Here is a 22,880-nt window from a genome sequence, read left to right as displayed (position 1 = left end):
AAAGGATACCTCGGGACAAGCCTGACTCTAAATTCCTAAATTTCAGTGCCAAAATAAAGTCCACGTCATTGCTTTCAAACCCCTGGGTCCTGTGTGGTAAATTTTGTGTTTAGGTAGCAGAAGTGCAGTAGCACTACAGTCAGCTCATTTTAAAAACAAGCGTCACTATTGGAACAGTCTGTTTTAGTGATGGGATTTCCGGCTGTTTTTAGAGAACCGGCTCTTTCGGCTCGACTCACTAAAAAGAGCCGGCTCTTTGGGCTCCGAACCGGCTCTTCAGGTTGTTTTGTTGCTTTAATGAATTTATTATTAACAATAATATAAAATTATGCACAAAAGGAATTACTAATGTAAAAAAAAAGAAGTGGTTTTATTTATATATGTTTATATATAAATATATGCGGTGGCCCCTAGAGACAAAACACGTACAAACTCCAAAACACTTTTCTAGCATGAACTGAACTTCCAAAACAGAGCTACCTAGATCACTTAAATTACACAATTGAAAGCATGAAAGCATATGTGTATTGTTTGTGTATTTATACACAAGCACTCTGCGCCCTAGCATCCTGGAGCACTTCTGTTGTATTTTGTACGTGTTTTGAGTTTTTATGTGCTTCTGAGTTTTTACGTGTTTTGGAGTTTTTACGTGCTTTGTCTGTAGGGGCCACTGTCAATATTCTTTTATTTATTCACTCCACATAAAATGTAATAAATAAATCATATAATACAAAAACCAACTATTCACATTTCAACTTTTAACTATTTAAATTTTCAGCTTTTTCCTTTTAAACAAATTTAAAGTGAAACAACACAAAACACTGCAAATCACAACACAATTAAATATAAATTAAAATATGAAAACAAAAAGAAGATGCATATTCTCTGTCATATGGACCTGCATGAATAAACTTTCTGAATCCTTTATCATCTGCAACTGAAAATAGTTGTGGATGATTACTATACCTTTCTAATGTGACGTCGTTGTCCCTGGCTCTTTCTCTCTCTTTCCCTCCGGCACTGTTCCTGTGCTACTGCCAGTGTAACTACCGCCCCTCCCCCCTCTTCCCAGCGCAAAGCACAAGTGACTCGGAAAAAAAGTGCAAGAGAGAGGATGAGAGAAAGAAGAAAAAACAAAAAACCCACGGCTCCCAATAAGGAGCCGGCTCGCGTCGTTCACGTCAACGAACCGGCTCTAAGAGCCATTTAGTTCGCGACCGACACATCACTAGTCTGTTTCTTTAATGGCCCAAAGCTGAGCACCACTTGTACTATAGCCACTTGGTAAATATTTACCTTCTCTTTTTAGTTTAACAAACTTAAAGCTCCACAGGTTTTTAGAAATAAAGGGCAGCCAACCGGACTTTGTACTCAATGGAAAAATGTGCAATTTAGAAAAGACAGGGGGGAAAGGAGAGAAAGAGCGACTGAATAATGTGTCTATTGGAAATGTGCCAATAAGAAAATGTATGAATAGGTAATCCACTTCCAGATTTTTTTGATGGATGGGGCACTTTTATTTCTCTCTTGACTCATTCGCTGCAGGAATCTCCAATCAGGCTGAACTTATCAAGCGTGAAAAACCATGTGAAAGAGAGGCTGACAGAGACAGAAGAAAACAAGAAGGTTCTTTCTCTTTTTCCTACTTGGAAAGCTCATTATTCCTCAAGCTTCCCTCGTCTGAAAAGCGACCCCCTCCTTTACCTAACTTCACTTTTTTTTTTTTTTAGTCCCCGCCTCACCTCCCCACAAGCCCACACTATATGAGTGACTAGCTAGTTTATCTTCTACTCCAGCACCGCCTCCATTCTCTCACTGGCTCTTTCATTCCCTCAATCCCACCACTCCTCCCTCCTTTCCTTTTTCCTCCCCTCTCCTTTTTCTCCCTGTTTCTCTTCATTGCTGGTTGTTCACGCCAGCCAGCTGAAAGCCAAAGAGCTCCTCTGTCCGTCTCCCACTGATCAAGCTTTAAGACACAACTTTCCTCAGAGAAACTGAGACTTTACTCCAAAGGAAGCATTCACTTGAGTCTAAAGGTACAGAAACAACTTCTACTTTTAGTATTTTATACCAGTTTATGTGTTTGCAGATACATTTACCCATCTAACCAGAAGCTGTGTTTGTGTGTGTGGATGTGTGGGAAACTGTACACGTGTGTTGAGGCTAGTGTGCACAAGAGGAAGTTTGCAGCCCTTTGCATAGCAGCACATGGGCTTGTCATAAGAAAGCATGTCTCCAAGGAAGGGTTAAAATGTTTTCTTGTGGGATGGTGCTGCTAAATTATTGCTGTCATCTGTCAGAAGTTGCAATGGGATATTGTAATTTTTCAGTCTCACTTAAATGTATTTGTTCATCTGCTGTAGTAGTTTCAAAATATGATAGAGTCACTAACCTCTGTTATCTGATTCAACTAACCGCATGACTGTCTAATCTTAATAGCTGGGTAACTTTTAAAATATTTTCTTCCCTCTCAACCAGGCAATTCCAAAGGAGAAGGCGTGACAGAGAAGAGCAACGGATCAAGTGAATCATCAGCACCTTTAAGGTGTTCCTGTCACAGCTGAGTGGAGTTCAGGTTTTCCCACATTCATAACAGATCTAAAGATTTCACTCGCAGCTATGACTCAAAGCAACGGTGAGAACCAGCAGAAGACCCGGAGTGGTCTCAAACAAATCCGAGCCGGAATCCAGTCCCGATCAGTAAAAGCCAGACAGAAGGTGGAGAACATGACAAAAGATGATGTGAAGGGATTTTTTACCAGAAATGCCTTTGTGATTCTCACTGTTGCTGCAGTTATTATTGGTAAGTGGGGGATTTTTTACTTCAGGCATGTTTTACATGAAGAATAAATCAGTTCATTAAAAACTGAAGATTACTGGAGTACACCACATAGCCCTCCTCTCTTCAAACTTGTAGAGTGCAGCACATTCTAAGCGTCATGCAAATAATCCATGAATTTGCAACCAACAGCTCCACGCTGTACTAAAAAAGGAGGACGAATAAACACAAACTCTCCAAATGAGAGAATACAGGGAACGTAAATTAACTTCTTAACTGGCCTTTGGCATCAAGCCAAAGGCCAGCTCAGTGCTCTAACCTCTGACTCTTACTCAGTAGGATGTAAGCCGGGCCTGCCTGCTGCCTGGACATCTGCAGCCCTGCTAGAATTACACCATGCCACAACAAACACATTTGATTGATTGTTAAACTCCGGATACTCCTCACTTCAGGCTGCAGGGTCAGCCACCTGGGCTTGTCTGCGGATTACTGATGGAGTGAACAAACAGCTCATTGAAGACACAGACTTCACTGAAACCGAAGATGAAAACAGACATTTTAACAAGAAAATCTCATTTTAAAAATCAATTAAAGCAGGAGTCGCAACCATTGCGCAACTACTGGTGTTTTGAAGAGTCTAAACAGCACATCAAGTGCTTTTCACTTTCAACACTATAGCACCACCTACTTAGATTATCTTTTTTTGAAAGTAGTCACAAGCATTATAGCCTACTAATAATTTTAACTCATATTAAGGATGTATTCATCCCTGTGTTGGAGTTAAATCTAGGACTCTACTAAGCTCATGTTGTCATGTCAACTTAAAATGGTCACATTAAGTTTCTGCTTTGCTTCTGCTTCACGCTGCAGGTATAATCCTGGGATTTGCCCTTCGGCCATATAACATGTCTTACCGTGAAATTAAATTCTTCTCTTTTCCTGGAGAACTGCTGATGCGAATGCTTCAGATGCTGGTGCTGCCGCTGCTGGTTTCCAGTCTCATTACAGGTATGGGCATCAAAACATTTTTAGAGCAATGAGGACACTAAAAGATACAGATGCATCTTCATGAAAAATACATAGACTACTCGCTGTCAGAACCTTGTTTTATTCTTGTTTTAGTCACAAGTACATCAGATTAGGAGGTCAGGGAACTAACCCCCATCAACAACAACAATAAAAATAGTCAAGTTTTAAGGGTTACTTTAAATCGTGAATGATGACTTAGAAAAAATGTCTCAAATGTCTCAAATAGAAATGATTTAGTTACTCTATGAGTAACTGCGTCATAAAGTTAAATACATCTGACACACCCAAGGCCACATTTTTAATCTATTATTAAGGTAAGTAACTTGTAGTCATTGTCTATTTCTGGCTTACCTCTCAGAAACGTACACTTGTATCGAACAACAATATACCCAGCACTTTACTCCCAATATCATAAATACATAATACTACCCTTTGTCTTAGCCACACATCCACAGCAGTAATTCAGAGTGCCTACTCAGTATGTCTCCACAGCTTTCTTCAGATTTTGTAATACAGTATCTAGTGTAGAAATGGCCTTCTAATGTGTACTCTGAGTTCCTGCTATCCTGTTGTGGAAGTGCTGCAACACATCAGTTTTCACATACGAAAAAAGAGCACATGACTCTGTTTTTATGGGATTTTATGTATGTGGATGTCTTAAAACTCGTCCGTGTTTATTTTAAGAAGCTGATAGTGTTGTTTGCTGTTTTGTGGCTTGCTGACCAAAATAACCCTCATGAGTGGCAGAGTGTGTTCACCTAGTGGTGCCTGTTTCTTTTAGGCCTCACGGTAGATGTGTTTAGGATGACCTCATAAGAGAGAGAGAGAGACTCAATCACATGCTTGATCATTGTAGTAATGCTCTAATCTTGCAACAGCATGTCCACAGCAGTCACAGTACATTTTGTTTTATTTGAAGCCATTCAGAATTAGTTTATGCAGCTCGTGTAAATTTTGTCCAAATATTGCAGAACAATAACAAAACAAAAACAAATGACACAAAGTTTTCAAGTGTTTAATGCAAGTCAGACACACGCGAGTACTCGATTGTAGCAAGTGTAAGAATGAATAAAGTTATGGAACGTGTAAATTTCCAAAATACGAGTCAACAGCATTGACGAAATAGATAGGAGGGCCTAACGCCCAGTCATTGAGCACTGATTGGAGGGGATCGGAGGGGCCAGTCTCCTGAAGGGATGACATAGACAATTGTCCGATAATAACCTTCTTTGTGCTTCAGCAGGGCGTAACAACAGCATCCTCTGACATCATGTCACATGACCAACAGCATGTGGTAATCAAAAAAAAAAAAAGAAAAAGGATTCTGCCTTAGTCACAAACTAATGCAAGTTATTAGACGCTATTCAGAACCAGAGACAGTCAAACACTACACTGCTGCACGTAGCCGATGCTGTAACAGCAAACATCATCTGCATGAAGAGATAAATAGTAGCACATGGAAAACAAATTCCAGTAACATTATAAACAGTATAACAATAATATGCAGAAATCTGATTATTGTAAGTTAAAAAACAACTATCACTTCATTCATACGTTTCAATTACAAATACTTTGTTTAAAAATAGACTTTCATGCATGTTCATAAAACCAGAGGTTTTTTTCTCATCTGTTTTTGTCTCTTGATCATTCAGGTATCTTTATTATTTTAATGGGGTAAAGTTATTGCATTACAAGTTCTTTTAGAACACAGTTAAAAGGTGTCCTACTCTAGTTGAGCTAAATGTACCATATATTTCATCTTTAAGTATTTTCATTATGTTCTATAGGACTGATTGCTTTGCATACTTTCATGACTTTGAGAATAACATATTATAGAGCACGGGAGCCTCACAGTCATGAGTTGTCTTTTGCAAACCTGTAGCCCTGTGCAATATGACTGTCACGCTCCTAAGACTGGGTAGAAAAGGATTTGCCTCTGAATTGATCTCTTCTAAAAGTGAAGTAGAACTCCAAATCAGTTTAAAGACCTCAAAGGTATTTTAAACAAAACACAGAGGAGAAAGAGGACAGGCAGGAAGGAGAAGGCTTATCAGAGAAAATGTTTTTTAATGATAGAATAAGAAAGAGAGAATACAGAGAATGTTTCTCTTTTTCAAAATTACATTTCATTCAGTTTTTCTCTCTCTCTCTATAGCTCTCTTTTACACGTACTCCTTCACTCGCCCACTCACATAAACTAACCTCTCAATCCATATTGTCCTCAGGCATTTCATTGTGAGAGCCAACTCCACCACAGAACCTTTATACAGCCAAGAATGGGCTGGATAGGAACAAGAGACATGGGCAGTAAAAAAAAATGATGTGAAGAGATCATGAGAGGGAAGTCAGAGGAGGTTTCTGGAAGAGGAACATAAATCAAATCTTTCGAAGTGTGCCAGTATAAAAGTGTGATTTTACAAGGAAATAAAGTCCAAGAGTACCATTGCAGGTCTCATAAGAATGTTCTGCAGCATCATTTTCCTCCTCTGTGCTGTCCTGCATGCACATAAGAATTTTAGCTACATGGAATAGGAGGCATTGAAAGGTACACGATCTCATCAGCTAAGCTGCAAGTTTAAAAACACCAATCTAAATATGAAGTGCCCCTTTCTACAAACCTACAGTCAATATGTCTATTTGCAGTTACTGCACTAAAAGTAAGTTGTTGGTATTTGTAGTTATACCCACTAAGGTGCAGAGGTATTGACTGACCATAAACTGGCAGGTAAAGAATTGCTAGAACCGTGGAGTTTGTCTTTGCGTTAAGGGCCGACCTCTTGGAATTGCAATGTCCTGCATTTCAACTTCCTCCCCAAGGCAGGCCTACTTTTGTATTTGATGAACATTGCCCATATGAAAAAAGAAGGTCATTGTCCTTCCTCTCCCTCAATCTTTCGTTCTTTTGAAAAGATGGAATTGGTACAGCTGTATCCGCTGTTGCCTGGACAACAGGCTTGAGATCATTGTGTGCGTCTGGGACTAACTAAGTCAACAAGTTTTCCCAGGGCTGTCAGAAAGGGAATTGGGGGAAAGCAAGAGAAGGGGGTTGATTGGGAGGGAAAGGGTGGCAATGAAAGAGGATTGAAGCAATAAGATCAGTCTCCCCTGAAAAAAAGGAAAAAAAGGGAGAGGGGTGAGGTGAGATGTGGGTTTGGAAAGAAGGGAAAGCAGGGGAGGTGTACTGGGGGACACTCTGAAATAAGGGGTGATGATGGAGGGGTGGCAGAGAAAGGAGGCGAAGAATTTGGGAGAAGAGAACGAGGAAGGGGAACGGTGAGGAGGGAAGGAAGAGGATCAAAAAGAATCGGATAAAAGCTCAAGTCTGGCCATGTTAAGACAAGAGGTACAGAGAGGGCCAAAGCAGGGGCAATAGCTACACCCACCCACCCACGGACAAACAGAGACACACACTCACAATTGTGCTCTTTGTCTGAATGCCGACTGACATAATCCATTTGCTGGCATCTCACCGTAACCTTAAACATCACAACTAAATACCAAATTGCAACCTTTAACCCAGCCTTGATCTATACCCAGTATTAACCTGACCCCTATGACCAAGTCTTAGCCCTCAATATAACTTTCAAGGCTGTGTCATTAAATGAGGACAGACCAAAATGCCTTCACCTCCAATTAAAACTCAAACTGGTTCTCACACACACACTGTGGTATAGACAGTATCAAAGTGAGACATGCGAAAGAAACACATACATCTCCCATCACACAAAGCTTTCTTTGCCTTCCTCAGCTCTGAATAAAGATAATGGCCATAATAGGACCTGACACTTTAAAAATACAACACCACTATCGCGCCCATTGAAGCGCCTTGTCAGTTTCTAAATCCAGCTCTCTGAATGGCTGTATTTCTTCTTGCTGCCATTATCCCTACAAAGTCTGTTTAATGCTATTAGAACTGTGGAGGACAGTTTAGCCTCCAGGCGCTGCGACTCCCTCACAAATTCTTTCTGGCGGCCGTTAAACTTCATTTATTCTGCAGCATCAATTTCTTTCTGAGAACCAGATATTTCTTTTAAAGTTTCTTTCTGAAGCTAAAAATAATTTTGTTTATTTGCTTTTATTGTAATTTTAGTGTCGGCGTATCAAGCTCTATAAAATTTATAGCCTATAAATGTAAGTGCTAATATTACATTTAAATAGCAGAGGTACCTGTCTGGTTGTCATGCCAACATAGCTGGTGGAGGTATTACACCTTTATGCTGGGTAGTACATACCATAAAACAGAAAAGAAGAAGAAGAAAATAACACAGTAACTTGCTGATTTTTATGGCAGTAACTAGCTACACACACACACACACACACACACAGCACACAAACCTTGAGCTGACGTTAGACTGCTTATCTGCAACCAACATCTCTACACAGTGTGTACACAGCAAACTAATGTTCGTAAGGACATGTAGAACTTTTTAGCGATAAAGAGAGTTCACGGAACGACACCAGCTCTAGTTTTTAATTCAACTGCCAATTCATTTTTGCAGAGTTTATCCCCCAAATTGTAATTGACAACTTGGAAAGTATGTGCAGTTTTGCGTATTACAATTTTCCCCTCTGTGTGCTTTAGGTGTTGTTTTTCCATCAGGAAAGGTCAGTCAGATTGTGTTTCTTGCCACTTTTTGTTGTCACAGATAGTAATTCAGATAATCCAGATGGAGACATTTGATCTATAATTACAGCCTCATTTCCCAAGCTAACCGTATGCTCACAGGGATAGACTTTAGTGATGCATCAATAAAAATCCCTGGGCAGGATTACTGCATTATTCTTTTAATAGAAACCATCATAAAAACAGGAACATGCTCTATCTTTACAAACTTCACTGTAGTATTATTGCACCCTATTTAAAAAATAACCACATTCTTTTTATTCTACTATATACATAAAGAAATAATGAAGTATTACAGTCACGAACTCTGCGGTGACTAATTTACATCATGCCCAACACAACCTTTATGGCACCGTTTCTTCATTAGTATATAGGAGTTATTACAGCATGAGTCACTCCATGCTTCTTCCAAAAGTACAGCTGTCAGTGAATGTGTTGATTTATTTTTAAAACTCTGCTCATATGTTTATGATTTGTCATTTTGCAGGTATTGCTGCTCTGGACAGCCGTGCTTCTGGTAAAATGGGAATAAGAGCAGTTGTCTATTACACCACTACAACCATCATCGCTGTTTTCATCGGTATTGTCATGGTGCTCATTATTCACCCTGGAAAAGGATCAAAGGATGAGTTCTCCAAGCAGCAACAGATAGAGCAGGTCAGCGCTGCTGATGCCTTTCTGGATCTTATCAGGTATACCTTTATGCATTCTGACCAAACAAGCGTTCTCACAAGATCACTCCAGTACAATGACCGAATCAGCAAAAATGAGGATTCATAGTCCCTTACTAATTGCCCTTTTGATATAGGTCACTGAGATGGAGGTGTTCAACCTGGGAGAAGGATTTTTAAGTTGTTTTATCTTTTAATGCTGCAAAATGCACTGCAAAATCACACAGTGGTCTTAATATCCTATACAATTCCTTTTTGATTGTTTGATTGTTTTTTTTTATTTTATCAATATGCATTTGTAGTTTGTAATTTATTCATTCTAATTTTTAAATGTACTGATTTTGTTGTGTTTTGCAGGAACATGTTTCCACCTAACCTCGTGGAGGCTTGCACCAAACAGGTAATTTTTCCTCCACACATTTCCCGTTTTCTTCTACACTTACAGAAAATTGATTATCTCACAAAGATGTCTCACATCTGTACCTGAGTGCACAGTTAGCATTGTTTACAAACTCACAGTTAGTAATCCTTTTCATATTGCCATTGTCATTTCTGACCTATGCTGCCGAAATAAACAGTGGAGTTAAATTCCACGATTAACTCCTTTGGTAGCATCCTTATAAAAACACATTAGACATGCTTTATTTATCTCAGTCTTTGGTAAGGTGTGCATTGCAAAACGTTATTGAAATAGACAAAAAGTATTTTGGGACAGTGATGGCACACCCAGCAAGCCATTCAAACACATCTCCACACAACACATGTTATCCTATTGTGACTTTTGCTTCCTCATTTGAACACAATTTAGGTACGCTGAGATGTGTTTGTGGGTTGTTATATTTTGTGAACATTTGTGAAGGTTGCTTTTTTTTTTCTAGAGTTGATTCCACTTTTTCGTTAGGTCTCGCTATTTTAGTGAGGTCTGCAAAGATCTTGTCTTGCAGAACCTACACAGAGGACCTGAGGTCAGTCTGCTGGTCTGACCTTGGGACCTCTGCTCTGGCATCTCCGCCATCTCCGCCATCTGATCTTATATTTGCTCTGGCATCTTCTATCTAGGCGGTCTGAAGGATCAGACAGATGTGTTCCCTTATAGGTCATTCCATCTCAAATAAGCAAATTGTTAGAACATTTCTATTCTACCCTCTTTTATTTGCATAAAAATGTTATAGTCCAAAGTTCGAATATAATGAGTTCTGTGACATTTTATTGTCATAAATCAAACACTTTAGAAAAGATATTTTTTGAAAATGGTCAGTCAACCCACTTCAGGCCATTTTCTTTGCACACTGAATCTGAGGAAATGTTTGAGTTAAAGATAAAAGCCTGAAATTTTCACTTGTCTTTCTTATCATCAAAATGAATCCAGATCTATAATTTGGGTAGATGCATCAGAAAATGTCTGATAACCAGAAGCTTGAAAGAATTCAAGCCTGTTAAGTCTAATATTTGTGCATGTGCTAATAAAAAAAACACTGTAAAAGACCATAAGTGACATTTCTGAATCTTGAAAAGTATTTGATATATAAAACGAAACTTTCACAGCAATAATTGTATATGTTGAGAACAAGTCCCATGTTGATTTGAGCTGGCCTGACCCTTGATCTGTCTTGATTGACCCCACTCATCTTAAAGGAAGAGTAAACCTAAGAAAGAATGTTAAAGACTACATCAGAACTGGATGGCTTGCATTTGCTTGTTGTTTCTCTACATTTTATCTAGAACAAATTTATCCAGATTTTAAACCATACATCAGGATCATCTGGCATCTTATTCCAGTGAAAACTTGCTGACGTCACACAGACACAGAATTTTTATCCAAATGCTCATTTTTAAGTTGTATATTACACATCAGTTTCATAGTAACCTTTAACGCTATCTTTAAGCTAAGCCATTTTTTTCTTTTTAATTATTTTTAATTACTTTGCCCAGATATTTAGAAACTACTGTTTGAGAGCTGTCTTCTTTCTTTGCTAAATTCCAGTTCAAGACGCAATACGCCAAGCGAGTAGTCCATGTGACGATGACTATAAACGACACGTTAGTCGCACCCAATGGCAGCCAACAAATAGAGGAGATGATCCCTGTGCCAGGATCGGTAAATGGAATCAATGCACTCGGGCTGGTGGTGTTCTCCATATGCTTTGGTCTCATCATCGGGAACATGAGAGAACAGGGACAACCACTAAGGGACTTCTTTGACTGCCTGAACGAGGCCATCATGAGGCTGGTTGCCATAATAATGTGGTAAGAACCACGAAGGATGGTTATTGGATGGATGAATGACGTGTTTAGCTTACAAATTCATAACATCCATCTTTCTTCAGGTATGCCCCCATTGGTATCTTGTTCCTGATTGCTGGTAAGATTGTGGAGATGGATGACATTTCGGCTATGGGTGGCCAGCTGGGAATGTATACAGTGACAGTCATTTGCGGGCTGCTCATCCACGCCATTTTTGTCCTGCCCACTCTCTACTTCGTCATCACCAGGAAGAACCCCTTTGTCTTCATTGCTGGCCTGTTGCAGGCGCTCATCACTGCTCTAGGAACATCATCCAGGTAAAGAAGCATCATCCAAAAGACTTTTAATATTATTCACTTTTGTGTTGTTTTAGTGATCTGGAAAGAGATTTTACACGTGTGACACTAATGTCTGTGCTGTTCCCAAATGAGTTGAAAACAAACTGCAATAACTTTTATTAACATGTCAATCAGCAAAATAAATTGTGTCAGATTAATAATATTAATAAATTAATTATTACACCACCATCTCTTGCTCTTTCTGTCGTCTTGCAGCTCTGCCACATTGCCTATCACCTTCAAATGCCTGGAGGAAAACAACAAGGTGGACAAACGCGTGACCCGCTTTGTGCTCCCCGTTGGTGCCACCATAAACATGGACGGCACTGCTCTGTATGAAGCCCTGGCAGCTATTTTTATCGCTCAGGTCAATGACTATCAACTTAACTTTGGACAGATTCTCACCATCAGGTATGTGCTGTACACTGCACTCTTTTATCAGATTTTTTTTGTCACAATTTCCCTTAGATTTTGTGTGCATTTACGCATGGTGTTTCTTTGCCACCAATTAGTTGGAGAGGAATAAATAAGTAGTATTGTAGCCAAGGGAATACATTTAAGTCACCCTCTTCAGTGTTATTACCATAGAATGACTTAATATGAGGACAGAAATTGAATTTCCAGGTAATTCGCTCCATCGGCCTTTATTTGTTTTAGTATCACAGCTACTGCAGCCAGTATTGGAGCAGCTGGAATCCCTCAGGCAGGACTGGTCACCATGGTGATAGTGCTAACATCTGTAGGCCTTCCCACAGATGACATCACACTGATCATTGCCGTTGATTGGTTCCTGTAAGTATTGGCTTTATATTGCTACAAAAAAAACACAAACAAAAAAAAAAAGCTAATGTTCTTCTGTGCAGTCAGTAAAAAAGGGAGACTAAGCCAGGCTTTTTCACAATTTAGCTGTGAAACTGCATCACTTACTGTACAAACTGGAAATAGTTTGGTATGAGGGAGGAACGGGGAGGATTTAATTTTGAGAAAATAAAATGTAGTGCTGCTGTGTGGTATGAATTCAATCGATTTTGACCTAGTAGAAATATCTGTTGTGCCTTGCACTCTTGATTAGAAGATAAGAGGACAGCTTCCAGAGACAATCCTTTCACATTCCACGATACGTAATCCATCTGGATTTGATTCAATCCACAACTATCTCCTGCGCTAGCCCCTCATTCCTCCCATCTACTGGCTGTGTACATTCAGTCTGAGGATAGCCTGAAACAATTCTAAAATCACGCTTACAATTTTCTAATTAAATGTATTTTTATGAACACATGTCGGTGTGCTTTTTTTTTGTTAAGTTTAGCATCTTTTGTCCTGTCTTGCTTTGGTTTGTTCTCTTTTGTTTCATGTCTAACCTCCTGTTGTCACCTGTCTTTCATTAGGGACCGGTTGCGCACCACTACTAATGTCCTTGGGGACTCCATTGGTGCAGGCATAGTGGAACATCTGTCTCGCCATGAGCTGCAGAATACTGACCCCGAGGTGGGCAACTCAGTGGTGGAGGAGTCAGAGAAGAAGCCATACCGGCTCATCAACCAGGAGAATGAGTACGAAAATGAGCATCCTGTCAGCAATGAGACCAAGATGTAAAGACAGGGTTAAATTTGCTGCACTGCTTTGAACCACATTTTCAACTCTCAAAGTCCTTTTGACTTCTAAAGTTTTCATCTGATGAGATCGTATGATTAAAGTGATTTACAGCTAGAATCTATTTCAGCCAAGTGAGTTTCACTAATGTGTGAGGCTTCTCTCACATCCCGCACACTTGAAGTGATTAGTAGCTTTGTGCTATTCCTAACAGTACTATATGTTATGCCAGAGGGTGGCAGCTGTTTACTATTAAGAATGAAAACAGAGCCCAGTGGTCCATGGCGTGCATGTTATCCAACTTCTCCCAGAACTGTGATGACTAACCTTACCCACTAGAGGCCAGTATTGCTGTATCGGGAAAGCAGCCCACTTGCACACATTTTCTGGCTTTAATTGTTTTTCATTGGTTATGTTTATGAGAAATGTTGTTAAGTGGTAGTAAAAATCTATCAGGAGACTTCATGCACATGGACTAAATGGCCAACATTTTTCAGCCTATATGGAGGAAAAAGTGCTACTACAACTTCTGTACAGTCATTTGTGACTTTATTTTTTATGATCATTGTACAGATATCAGCTGAATGAATGATATATTTACAAAAAGTCATTTATCCCTTAACTATCCAAAGCAGTATGTGCTGTCAGGCAAACAAAGCTCTCTCTCTTTCTCTCTATAACTATCACCTCAATCACTATAATCATAAATAGTGACATACCAAAACTACTAACTCGTGTTTTCTCTCTTTAAATCTGCTCAGCTGCAGATTCGAACTTTAAGTCAGTAGATTTTTTTAAACCAAAAAATGAGTCTGTAATCCAAATTTCTCTATAGCTTAACAGCAACCAACAAAACATGGTGCTGTTTCAATATAAAGACAGTAATAATGTGGTGACTGTAAGGTGGCGCCTTCAGACTGAAAAATAATTGCCTGGAAAAAAAAGAGTTAAATGATAGGTTGGATGTTAAATTTTCATATTTTTCTAGAAACATTATGGTGGATTTTTCTGAATTCAGCTTGCTGTAGAAAGTACAATTTTATGTGTACACTTCTTTGATTTAGATAGAGATCTAACAGATTTTACATCAGAGCCTTTTAGTTTAATGCTTAGCTTTACATTTGAACTAATTCAATATAAAGGACATATAGAATGCATAGCAGATTCTTTGTATAGAAGATCCATCTGAATATAATGTAATTGTATAGGGAAATGTAGATAAATGTGTATATTAATTGTAGCTTAAAATGGCAAAAGGTTACTTGAGGATTGTAAATGTAAAGACGCTCTTACCAAACTAACATTTCCTCTAGTTCCTCTTTACAAATGCAAACGGTGCCTGATTAAAGGACCAAATGTTTCTCTTTACACACTTGAGGAAAATGAATAGATCGTTTGTTTACAGTTCCTGGTGTCTCTCTTGATATGATTTTCTCATTAATTCACAGGTACACATACACACACACATGAACAGGAAATAATGAGAGTTGTAGTTTTATCTTGCATGATTATTTTTGTTTTTGTTTTGCTTTTTTGAATAAAAAAAATAAAATCTTTGGTTGTGTGTTTATTGTTTGATCACGATTATCAGAAATGTGAAATAATCAGTGAATTCTTAGCTTTTGGAAATCGCATATAAATTGAATAAATCTTTGAAATCCACTTTTAGCAGTTGTGAACATACTGTCAGGAATGCATTCATTCAAGGTTATAGGAGGAAGAAAGCAGACCTTGATTCAGTTCTTTATACATTACATAAATTAAAATAAAACATTTAATCCTGGGAAGGTCTTAAAATAAGGCAAATAAAAGTTCAGATGAATTACTAAACATGGTATATCAGATAGTGTCATTATTTATGTAAGAAAAAGATTTGGTCAAAAGGCAGAAATGAAATGGAGCATAAAAAAGGAATTATTATTAGCTTATTATTAATTAATTATTAGCATTATTAGCAAGGAGCTGCTAATCGAATGAACTTGAATAATCCGTCATCAGCAAGTGTGAGGACCCCTATAACAGCAGGTTTTGGCAGTTTGCTGGTCTGAAGCATTCAGGTGTGTGTTTACACAGTGCCCAAGAAGAAAGCCATCAGCAATGATCTTAGAGTAGAAATTGCAGCTGCCCATCACTCTAGGAAGAGTCTTAAGGTCATTTTCCAAAAATGTCCCTTCTTCTACAGTAAAAAAGATTATTCACAAGTGAAAAAAGACAGGTGTAAATGTTCAAAAGAGTGGACATCCAACCAAATTCACATCACGTGGGACTGTACAGTGCTCAGTGAAATGGCAACAAAACAACAACAACAACAAAGGTACATTTCAGACTCCGCAGGTCTCAGTTAGCATGTTCAAGTTCATGACAGCACATTTTGAAAAAGATTGAACACGTATGACTCATTTGGTAGGTTTGACAGGAGAAAGCCTCTTCTCTCTAAAAAGAAAGTGGCAGCACATCTAAGGTTGCATCTGAATAAACCATAAAACCTCTGGAATGTCCTTTGTACAGATGAGATCAAAGTGGAGATGTTTGGCCATAGTACACAGTTCACATGTTTGGAGAAAACCAAACACAGCCTATGAACACACACAACTCATACCAACTGTCAAGCATGGAGGTGGAGAGCTGGTTATTTGAGCTTGTTTTGCAGCCACTGGACCTTGGCACCTTACAGTTGTTAAGTGATAATGAACTCTGTATAGCAAAAGAGTCAATCAAGGTGTTGGCACAGTCAATGACCAGACATCAGCCCATTTGAAATGCTGTGGAGGGAGCTAATGAGAGCTGTGCATAAATATATGTTCAGTTATCCTGGACAAGACTGTGCTGAGCAGGTTAAACAGATTTTTGTAAATCAGTTAACATGCTTCTCATCCTAATGTAACTCAACAGACACACAAACAAACAAAAAGCAAAACAATACAAAACAAAACCCCACACGTATGAAAAGGGAAGCGACGCAAAAAAAAAAGGCCCGTTAAATTTCATAGCCGCTAAAGTAAAGTTAATGTTAATGTAGTAACAATGAAATAATATGTTAACACTCTGAAAGAGGTATGCTTCACTAGTAGTTTTACATCACTTATTAATCTGGTATTCTGATTCCAGTAAAGTATTCTTGCTTTGACTTTAACACTTTTAACACAGCCAACTGAAATTATTACAGACCGGTGCACTGTGTATATTTTTAAATGCATCTACATAAGCTACATGTATGGGGGGGCGGGGGTTATACTGATATATTTGTTGTAATTTCATTGGCTGTTTATTTTTTTTTTTAATATATTATTAATTTGTTCATATGGGTGTCTGTAGTATATTTACCAAATCCAAAAATTTTAATTGACTGTAAAGTAAACAGGCCACTGAAAAGAAACTTGTCTTACAGCGCTCCCTAGGGGCAAAAACACGAAATGTCGCATGGCATTTTGTTTGGCGCCGATGGAGGGAGTCACTCCTGAGATCTTTGGTCAGTCAGACGGCAGAACTTCCGGTCGGCATTTTGTTCTACGAGAGGAGAGCCTCTTGATGATCGCAACAATCGTCATATTTCTCATTTACTGTCGAAATTGGCTGCATTCATTGATTATGTCGGCGCAGACCGACTGAAACTCCGAAGAACGAATGTTTCCCCATGATTGTACGCTGAAATATTCACCCTTGAGTGACGGAAGAAGAACGAATCAGCCCGACCCGGATTATTGTTGATAGCTAGCAGGCTAGCTCATCGGCTAGTTGGCAAGCCACTAGAGTTCCTTCTGGAGGAGCTGCGAGAGAGAAGAAAGGGGGAGCTAGAGATACGGACACAAACCAAGCTAAAACATTCCCCTCCCTTTGAACGCAACATCCGAAGGTAAATATAATCACACATCTGTATCTTTAATCCAACTTTTAAAATTCCGACTATTATCAATAACGTTGATAAATGTTCTGCCGTGAGACCACCTACGGCGTCGTTAATCGTTGACCGGGAGGTAACGGAAGCTAGCGAACTAGCCAGCCAGGCTAGCTTAGGTGTGTTTTTGCTGTGCCGAGGCGCACGGCCTCGACTGGATGTCATTTGTCGAGCCCGAGGATTGGGCCGTTGCCACGGAATTAGGAGTCTGTGCCGTTTTCTTTACATCTATTTACAAATGCGCCGTTTCCTCCCCGAACGAAATGGAAATTTGCTAAAAATTCATAAACCCCTAGTAACGCTTCCTTGTATTATTTGCATTGCCTTCCGTTTATTTGAACGAGCAGCAGCATTAGGAGCTAACTGACAACATTTACAGCTAGTTAGCATAACTGGCTAGCTATTAAAACACGACTATTGTTGTTAGTGAATGTTGGGCAGCTAGCGTTACTCATCTTAGCTGCTATACTCAGTGGTAACACTAGCTTCACGCTTAGCTCGAACGATCCAGACAGTCAACTTCTTGGCAGTGCAAAGGTTGGAGAGGTTTTGTTCGCAAGTAGCGAGCTGCCGCTTGCAGTTATGCTAAGATAAACATTGAAATTGATGCTAATATTAACTGCACGGGAGCTAACTTTTTTGCTGTTATTATTAATGCTGTTTGACATCTTAGGCTGTGTTTCGGGTTATTGGAGCCTTTGGCAGGGCTAGTAGTGGTTTTGGTGGCGAACCTGCTGTGAAATATTTTGACTATGGTTCGCGCAGAAACGTACGCTGCCCCTGCTCTTCCTTGCTTTACTGTTTGGGTTAGGTATGCATGTTGTCAGATATTTTCCCTCTTGACCAGAGCCAGTACAGTTTCGTTGGCTTTCTCGAATTAGCCAGTGTGCAGAATGTGCACGGGGGCTGACGGCTTCTGGAGGATGCAGCCCCCACTACTACCGCCACCATCACAGTGCATCTGTTCCTTTGTGCTGCCTCCTGCCTGTCAGTCTCACAGCTGTCAGCCAAGCCCCTGCATGCATAGGGAAACCACTCTACCACTGAGCATGCTAAAGTTGCCGCGTGCTAATGCACTGTTTACAGTATCCGTCTGTCGGTACCCTGCAACAGTTTTGCCGCGCACGATAAGTTTTGCCTAGTAGGGATCGCATGCTTTCAGTTCATGTCGCGTTGCAGTATGTTGTTTACATATTTGCATGGCTTTAGTGATGTGCGGAAGTCGATCAAAACTTGTTGCTCTCTCTTAGAAGCCAGTGCCACACACTTTTCATTCAATTTTACGGATAATGTAGTGTTAACGAGATGTTCATAGCAAAACAATAATGCAGGCACTGGCATTATTTTACTGTTTTGGTTTAGCTCCATTGGCTAGCTGTAAGCAGAACTTCTTTTGAAGTCTTTACAACTAAGAGTAAAATGCAGTTTTAGGTTACAGAGTCTGATGCAAAGCTATTTTCTTTTTTGGCAGATTGAAGGACTTTTTTTTTATCTGAAATGTCAGTGAGTCCACAGGAGACTGCACAGAGTTCGTCAAAAAGGTATCATTAATTTATATTTGCAAAAGCTTAAACTACTTTACCCTTTATATTGACATTGTTGTTATTTCCTGTCTTGATTTTAAAAATAGTGTAAAGTGCAAAGTATCTTGTCAAGAGGTTGTGATTAGTTGTGCTAAAAACATTTCAGCTGCATTTTTTCTTTGCTTGTGTGCCCCCCACACACATTTGTCAGAGGTTAAGGATCTAACAAGCAAAGGGATTTCAATCCAAAAAAAGGGCCACAGGTTTTCAAGGTTTCTCACAGCGAGCTGTATGGTTTGAAATGAGTGATGTTTAGGCATCAGGCAATGTAGTTAAATCGTAGTAACACAAGATGAATCCCTATTCAGATTAACAGTGCTTTTGGTATTAGAAACGTGTGCTGAGGGGCAGTCATCCCGTGTCAGTCTTAGTCCTTTCATTTAGCTGAGTAAGGCAAGCTTTTAAAGTTTTGTTGATGTTGTCCTATTGCATTTACACCCCTTCCTCAATATTTGTTTGTGTATATTTTGCATTTCTGCTCTTAGGAGAGGTGTGAATAAAATACAATGTCACATAAATCAGTGGTTCTCAAAGTGGGGTTAAGGACCCATAGCCAAGTGCTCTGCCAAATACTTTTTACAGAAAATATTGTTCTGTGTCATTTAGAAGCATGGATTGCATATTTACAGTTGGGAATCATTTGCAGTGTGTTCGCATTACTCCCTGCCTCTTAAGTGTTGTTTTTTTTTTTTTTAACACAGCTACAACTGTTAAGATTTGAAATTACATTAACCATTATTTACCTGTAATAATAGGCTGGAAAAAGTTAATATAGCAAGAAAAAAGTTAAAGTAAAACAAAAAGGAGGACAGAACCTGGCAGGTGTTAAAATGTAACACCGTTTATGTTCAGGTGCTAATATCTGTTGCAGTTACAGTAGGCTCAATCATTTTATGCGCTCTCTCCCTCTCTCTCTCTCTCGTTCTCTCTTTTTCACCTTGCACTGACAGCAGTGTGTGTGTGTAAAGTCTGAAGCGGTGAGAGCTACACCTAGGCCTTTGTCACACAGCTGTTTGACACACACACACAGTATGTGGTGGTGCAGGTGGATAATGCCCTAGTAACCTGCAGCAGTTATGGGTTTAACAACATTTCTGTTGGAAATCCAGCTTCACTTTCTGTGATACTTGGGAGACGGGAGCTGCTGGTAGCACCCACAAATGTACAAACAGCTGATTATTGAATAGAAAGCACTATTGCCTAACCAGATAACTCAGTAGTATTACTTAGTATTATGTGGGGATTCAGGAAAAATTTGTAGCGTATTTTTAGTGTGACATGTATGTCATGTAACAATTAGTTGTGTTGATCTGTAACTTTGTGACCTGAGGGCTATACGACAAAGCAAGTACACACTCAGACACAAAACTAAAATTATGGATATCCCAAAAGTCTCTGGCAACTTTATAAAAAAAACTTTTGTTAAATCAGGCTTTTTTTCACAAAGAAAAATCTGACTTTGCACGTGTTTTCATAAAGAGAATATACTGATACACATTATGAAGAATAATCACGAATTGCAAACAAACTGCAACGTGTCTGCAATTAAGACAAGAGAACAATATTCAGTTGTATGTGCTTATTTTACCACTCAATGCACACTCGGAGCTTGTTTTTTTTCTGAAGTGAACACTTTACATTAGAGCTCTTAACCTTAAAAAAAAGTGATATATTTAACATGATTCCCAGAAAGTGCATTTAGGTCCCAGACTGTCTCATGTTAAAGTACAGGGCAGTGTGGAAAGCACTTTAGTTAATTGACTTAGCAATTAAGTTTTTGTTTTGAATCATCTGTGTAATAAACAATAGTGGAGTGAAATTGAGTACTAAAAATGTTTTTGCATCACAGACTGTATGCTTGTCGGTTTGTGATGCGTACAGTTCGTGCTACTGTACCTGCTTGGCTTTGTACGATGGCATTACCAATGAGCGGCTCATTGGGTTTGCATATATAACGTGCTGTCTTCCCTCAGTTGAGAATATCTGTCAGCGAAAGGGTTGCACATGTTGCAACCAATTTTAATCAGAAACTTTGAATATAAAAATGAGAGATTATGAGGCCAGATTTAAAGAAAGCCACCCTTGTGACATTGAAAACTTGCCACACACACAACATGCCTCAGTAACCATTAATCACGCCTTGTGGTACATTCCTCAGGATTCAGTTCTCGGTGCTTTTGTATCTGTGGGGCATTTCTTCAGTGACACAACTAACGTGCGCTTGTACTAGCTGCATGGCATTACTAAATGCTGTGAAAAACGTAAGATCATAATTGAATAACCAATGAAGAACACAGCATTTTATTTTGATTGACACGCTCTAGCAGGACATTTATTACAGCGCACACCATTGCCACATGAAACGCAATGTCAGCATAAAGGCAGACAGAAAAAAACACAACAAATATTTGGGTCTATTTTTATATTTAAATAATATGACTAATTATAGCATTTTTGTGTTAAATAATTTCTTTGTATACATTTTTATGACCATTAACTCATTTTGTAATTCTGTACTGCAGCAGTTCTTTCTCTTTTCTTGTCCATCACTAAAGCTGCTTTTGTCTTTCTCTTACCGACCTCCCTGTCTCTGCTAGGTGCCAGGAGATGTGAGGACGGGTGTCGTCCATCGACCCCCTGATCTACCTGTGTATCAACACACTCCCCCACCCTCACCTTCAGCATGAATGGGGATATGCCTCATGTTCCCATCACCACTCTTGCTGGGATCGCTAGCCTCACAGACTGTGAGTGTCACATAGTTATGTTACAAACACAAGTTTTCACAGTTCTGTTATGTCTTCTCTCCCAGTGTTAAGTCCTAAACTGCAACATTCGGTCTGAACAGATGGAAATGTGCAATAGTGATTACATGCACATTTTTTTTTGTTTTGTTTTTGTTTTTCCCCCCATTTACTTCTGCGTCTCTAAACTTTTCTGAGACCTTATGTCCTGTATTGCTCACATTTTAACTCCTAAAAATGTATATTTGCTGAAAACTCTCTCTTCTTGTATCAGTGTTGAACCAGCTGCCCCTCCCTTCTCCTCTACCTGCCACCACCACTAAAAGCCTCCTATATAATGGGAGGATTGCGGAGGAAGTCACATGCCTACTGGGCTGCCGGGATGAGAATCTGGCCTCCCAGCTAGCCCATGGTCTGAACCAGGTCTCCACAGAGCACATGTGAGTATATAAGTGTCTGTAAGACAATATGGTGTCTGGATGAACAAAGACAAAAGGCCAACTAAAAAACAAATAAACAAACAAAAACCCCAACATGTTTTCATAGAAATGTTTTGGCTGTTAAAGCTCAGACGTCAGGATAACTTGGCTTTAAAGCTGATTTAAAGCAGAAGAGATGCTTTGCATTGCTTAATTCTTGAACTAATTAAAACACAAAAGATTAATTTTTAATGAATCGGAGAGATGAAAGACTACCATGAATGTTAATGCTTCCACTGCGGGAAACTTTTCTAGGTGCAAATACTACACATAAAAAGCCAAAAACCCGTGTACTGAAGAGAAAACTATTTGTGTTCTCTCCAGGTGCTCCAGTTTCCAATCCAGTTCAAAGATGTTCATGTTAGCTTATTTGCTGATTCCGAATTGGCCATATAGTCAAATTTCTGTTTACTGCTTAAAATGTATTCAGCATTTTCTTTCTGCTTTTGACATTAAATCTGACACTTTTCTAATCTGCCTCATTGTTTTGATGTGAACTCGTTTTGTGTGTTTTCAGAGAGCTGAAGGACAACCTGGGTAGCGATGAACCAGAGGGAGATGCACCACTGTTGCTGCAGACCATGCTGGCCAGGAACCCTGGCATCTTCAGGGAGAAAAGTATGGGTGCAATTACTTGTTGCACATTAAGTCGTTATGTTACTAATATAAAAACAAAAAAATCAAGCTTTGTGTTTTTGTTTTTTTTTCTATAAAGGTTATTCATTTCAATTCTCAATTTTGTTTCTAAACAGATGTCATGCAGCAGCCAATGGTACAACCTTTTAAGATGAATTCCATGCATAGCCCTGCCCAGTCTGCAAACTTTCAGCCAGCTGCGATTTCTCCCAATCCACCAAGGTAAGATTGACAAGAATCTGGTTTATTCCAACTTTAAATTTTA

General features: G+C 39.2%; 2 protein-coding genes across 5 annotated transcripts in view; both read left to right on the top strand.

Moving 5' to 3' along the window:
• The first annotated feature begins 1,890 nt into the window (after nt 1–1,890).
• slc1a3a (solute carrier family 1 member 3a) lies at nt 1,891–14,834 on the top strand. Of its 2 annotated transcripts, XM_040031639.1 has the most exons (10): nt 1,891–2,036; nt 2,479–2,803; nt 3,650–3,787; nt 8,920–9,124; nt 9,461–9,503; nt 11,088–11,350; nt 11,431–11,664; nt 11,902–12,096; nt 12,343–12,477; nt 13,074–14,834. In XM_040031639.1, the coding sequence occupies exons 2-10, from the start codon at nt 2,620–2,622 to the stop codon at nt 13,279–13,281; spliced, it is 1,605 nt and encodes a 534-aa protein (XP_039887573.1). In that variant the 5' UTR covers nt 1,891–2,036; nt 2,479–2,619; the 3' UTR covers nt 13,282–14,834. The 2 variants fall into 2 exon arrangements, with proteins under 2 accessions (XP_039887573.1, XP_039887574.1); XM_040031640.1 differs by lacking the exons at nt 1,891–2,036; nt 2,479–2,803; nt 3,650–3,787 and having other exon boundaries at nt 8,973–9,089.
• A 1,922-nt stretch (nt 14,835–16,756) lies between these two features.
• Nucleotides 16,757–22,880, top strand: part of LOC120733435 (nipped-B-like protein A) — a 28,269-nt gene continuing 22,145 nt past the window's right edge. For 2 of the 3 annotated variants that reach the window (XM_040031637.1, XM_040031635.1), the window contains exons 1-6: nt 16,757–17,131; nt 18,645–18,714; nt 21,354–21,503; nt 21,775–21,940; nt 22,497–22,597; nt 22,732–22,837. In XM_040031637.1, coding sequence (XP_039887571.1) covers nt 21,440–21,503; nt 21,775–21,940; nt 22,497–22,597; nt 22,732–22,837 — 437 coding nt within the window. In that variant the 5' untranslated portion in view covers nt 16,757–17,131; nt 18,645–18,714; nt 21,354–21,439. The remainder of the gene's footprint in view (nt 17,132–18,644; nt 18,715–21,353; nt 21,504–21,774; nt 21,941–22,496; nt 22,598–22,731; nt 22,838–22,880) is intronic. The other variant, XM_040031636.1, reaches the window with a different exon arrangement.

The sequence above is a fragment of the Simochromis diagramma genome, unplaced genomic scaffold, assembly GCF_900408965.1.
Source record: "Simochromis diagramma unplaced genomic scaffold, fSimDia1.1 OVJJ01000284.1, whole genome shotgun sequence".
In the NCBI taxonomy this organism is placed as follows: Eukaryota; Metazoa; Chordata; class Actinopteri; order Cichliformes; family Cichlidae; genus Simochromis; species Simochromis diagramma.
This window is presented reverse-complemented; position numbering and strand designations above follow the sequence as displayed.

Excerpts from the sequence above, each read along its gene's own strand:
- slc1a3a (XM_040031639.1), top strand. The coding sequence starts at position 2,620 with ATGACTCAAAGCAACGGTGAGAACCAGCAGAAGACCCGGAGTGGTCTC. Across the intron at positions 9,125-9,460 it reads GCCTTTCTGGATCTTATCAG|GAACATGTTTCCACCTAACC; the intron begins GTATACCTTTAT and ends TGTGTTTTGCAG. Across the intron at positions 12,478-13,073 it reads ATTGCCGTTGATTGGTTCCT|GGACCGGTTGCGCACCACTA; the intron begins GTAAGTATTGGC and ends GTCTTTCATTAG.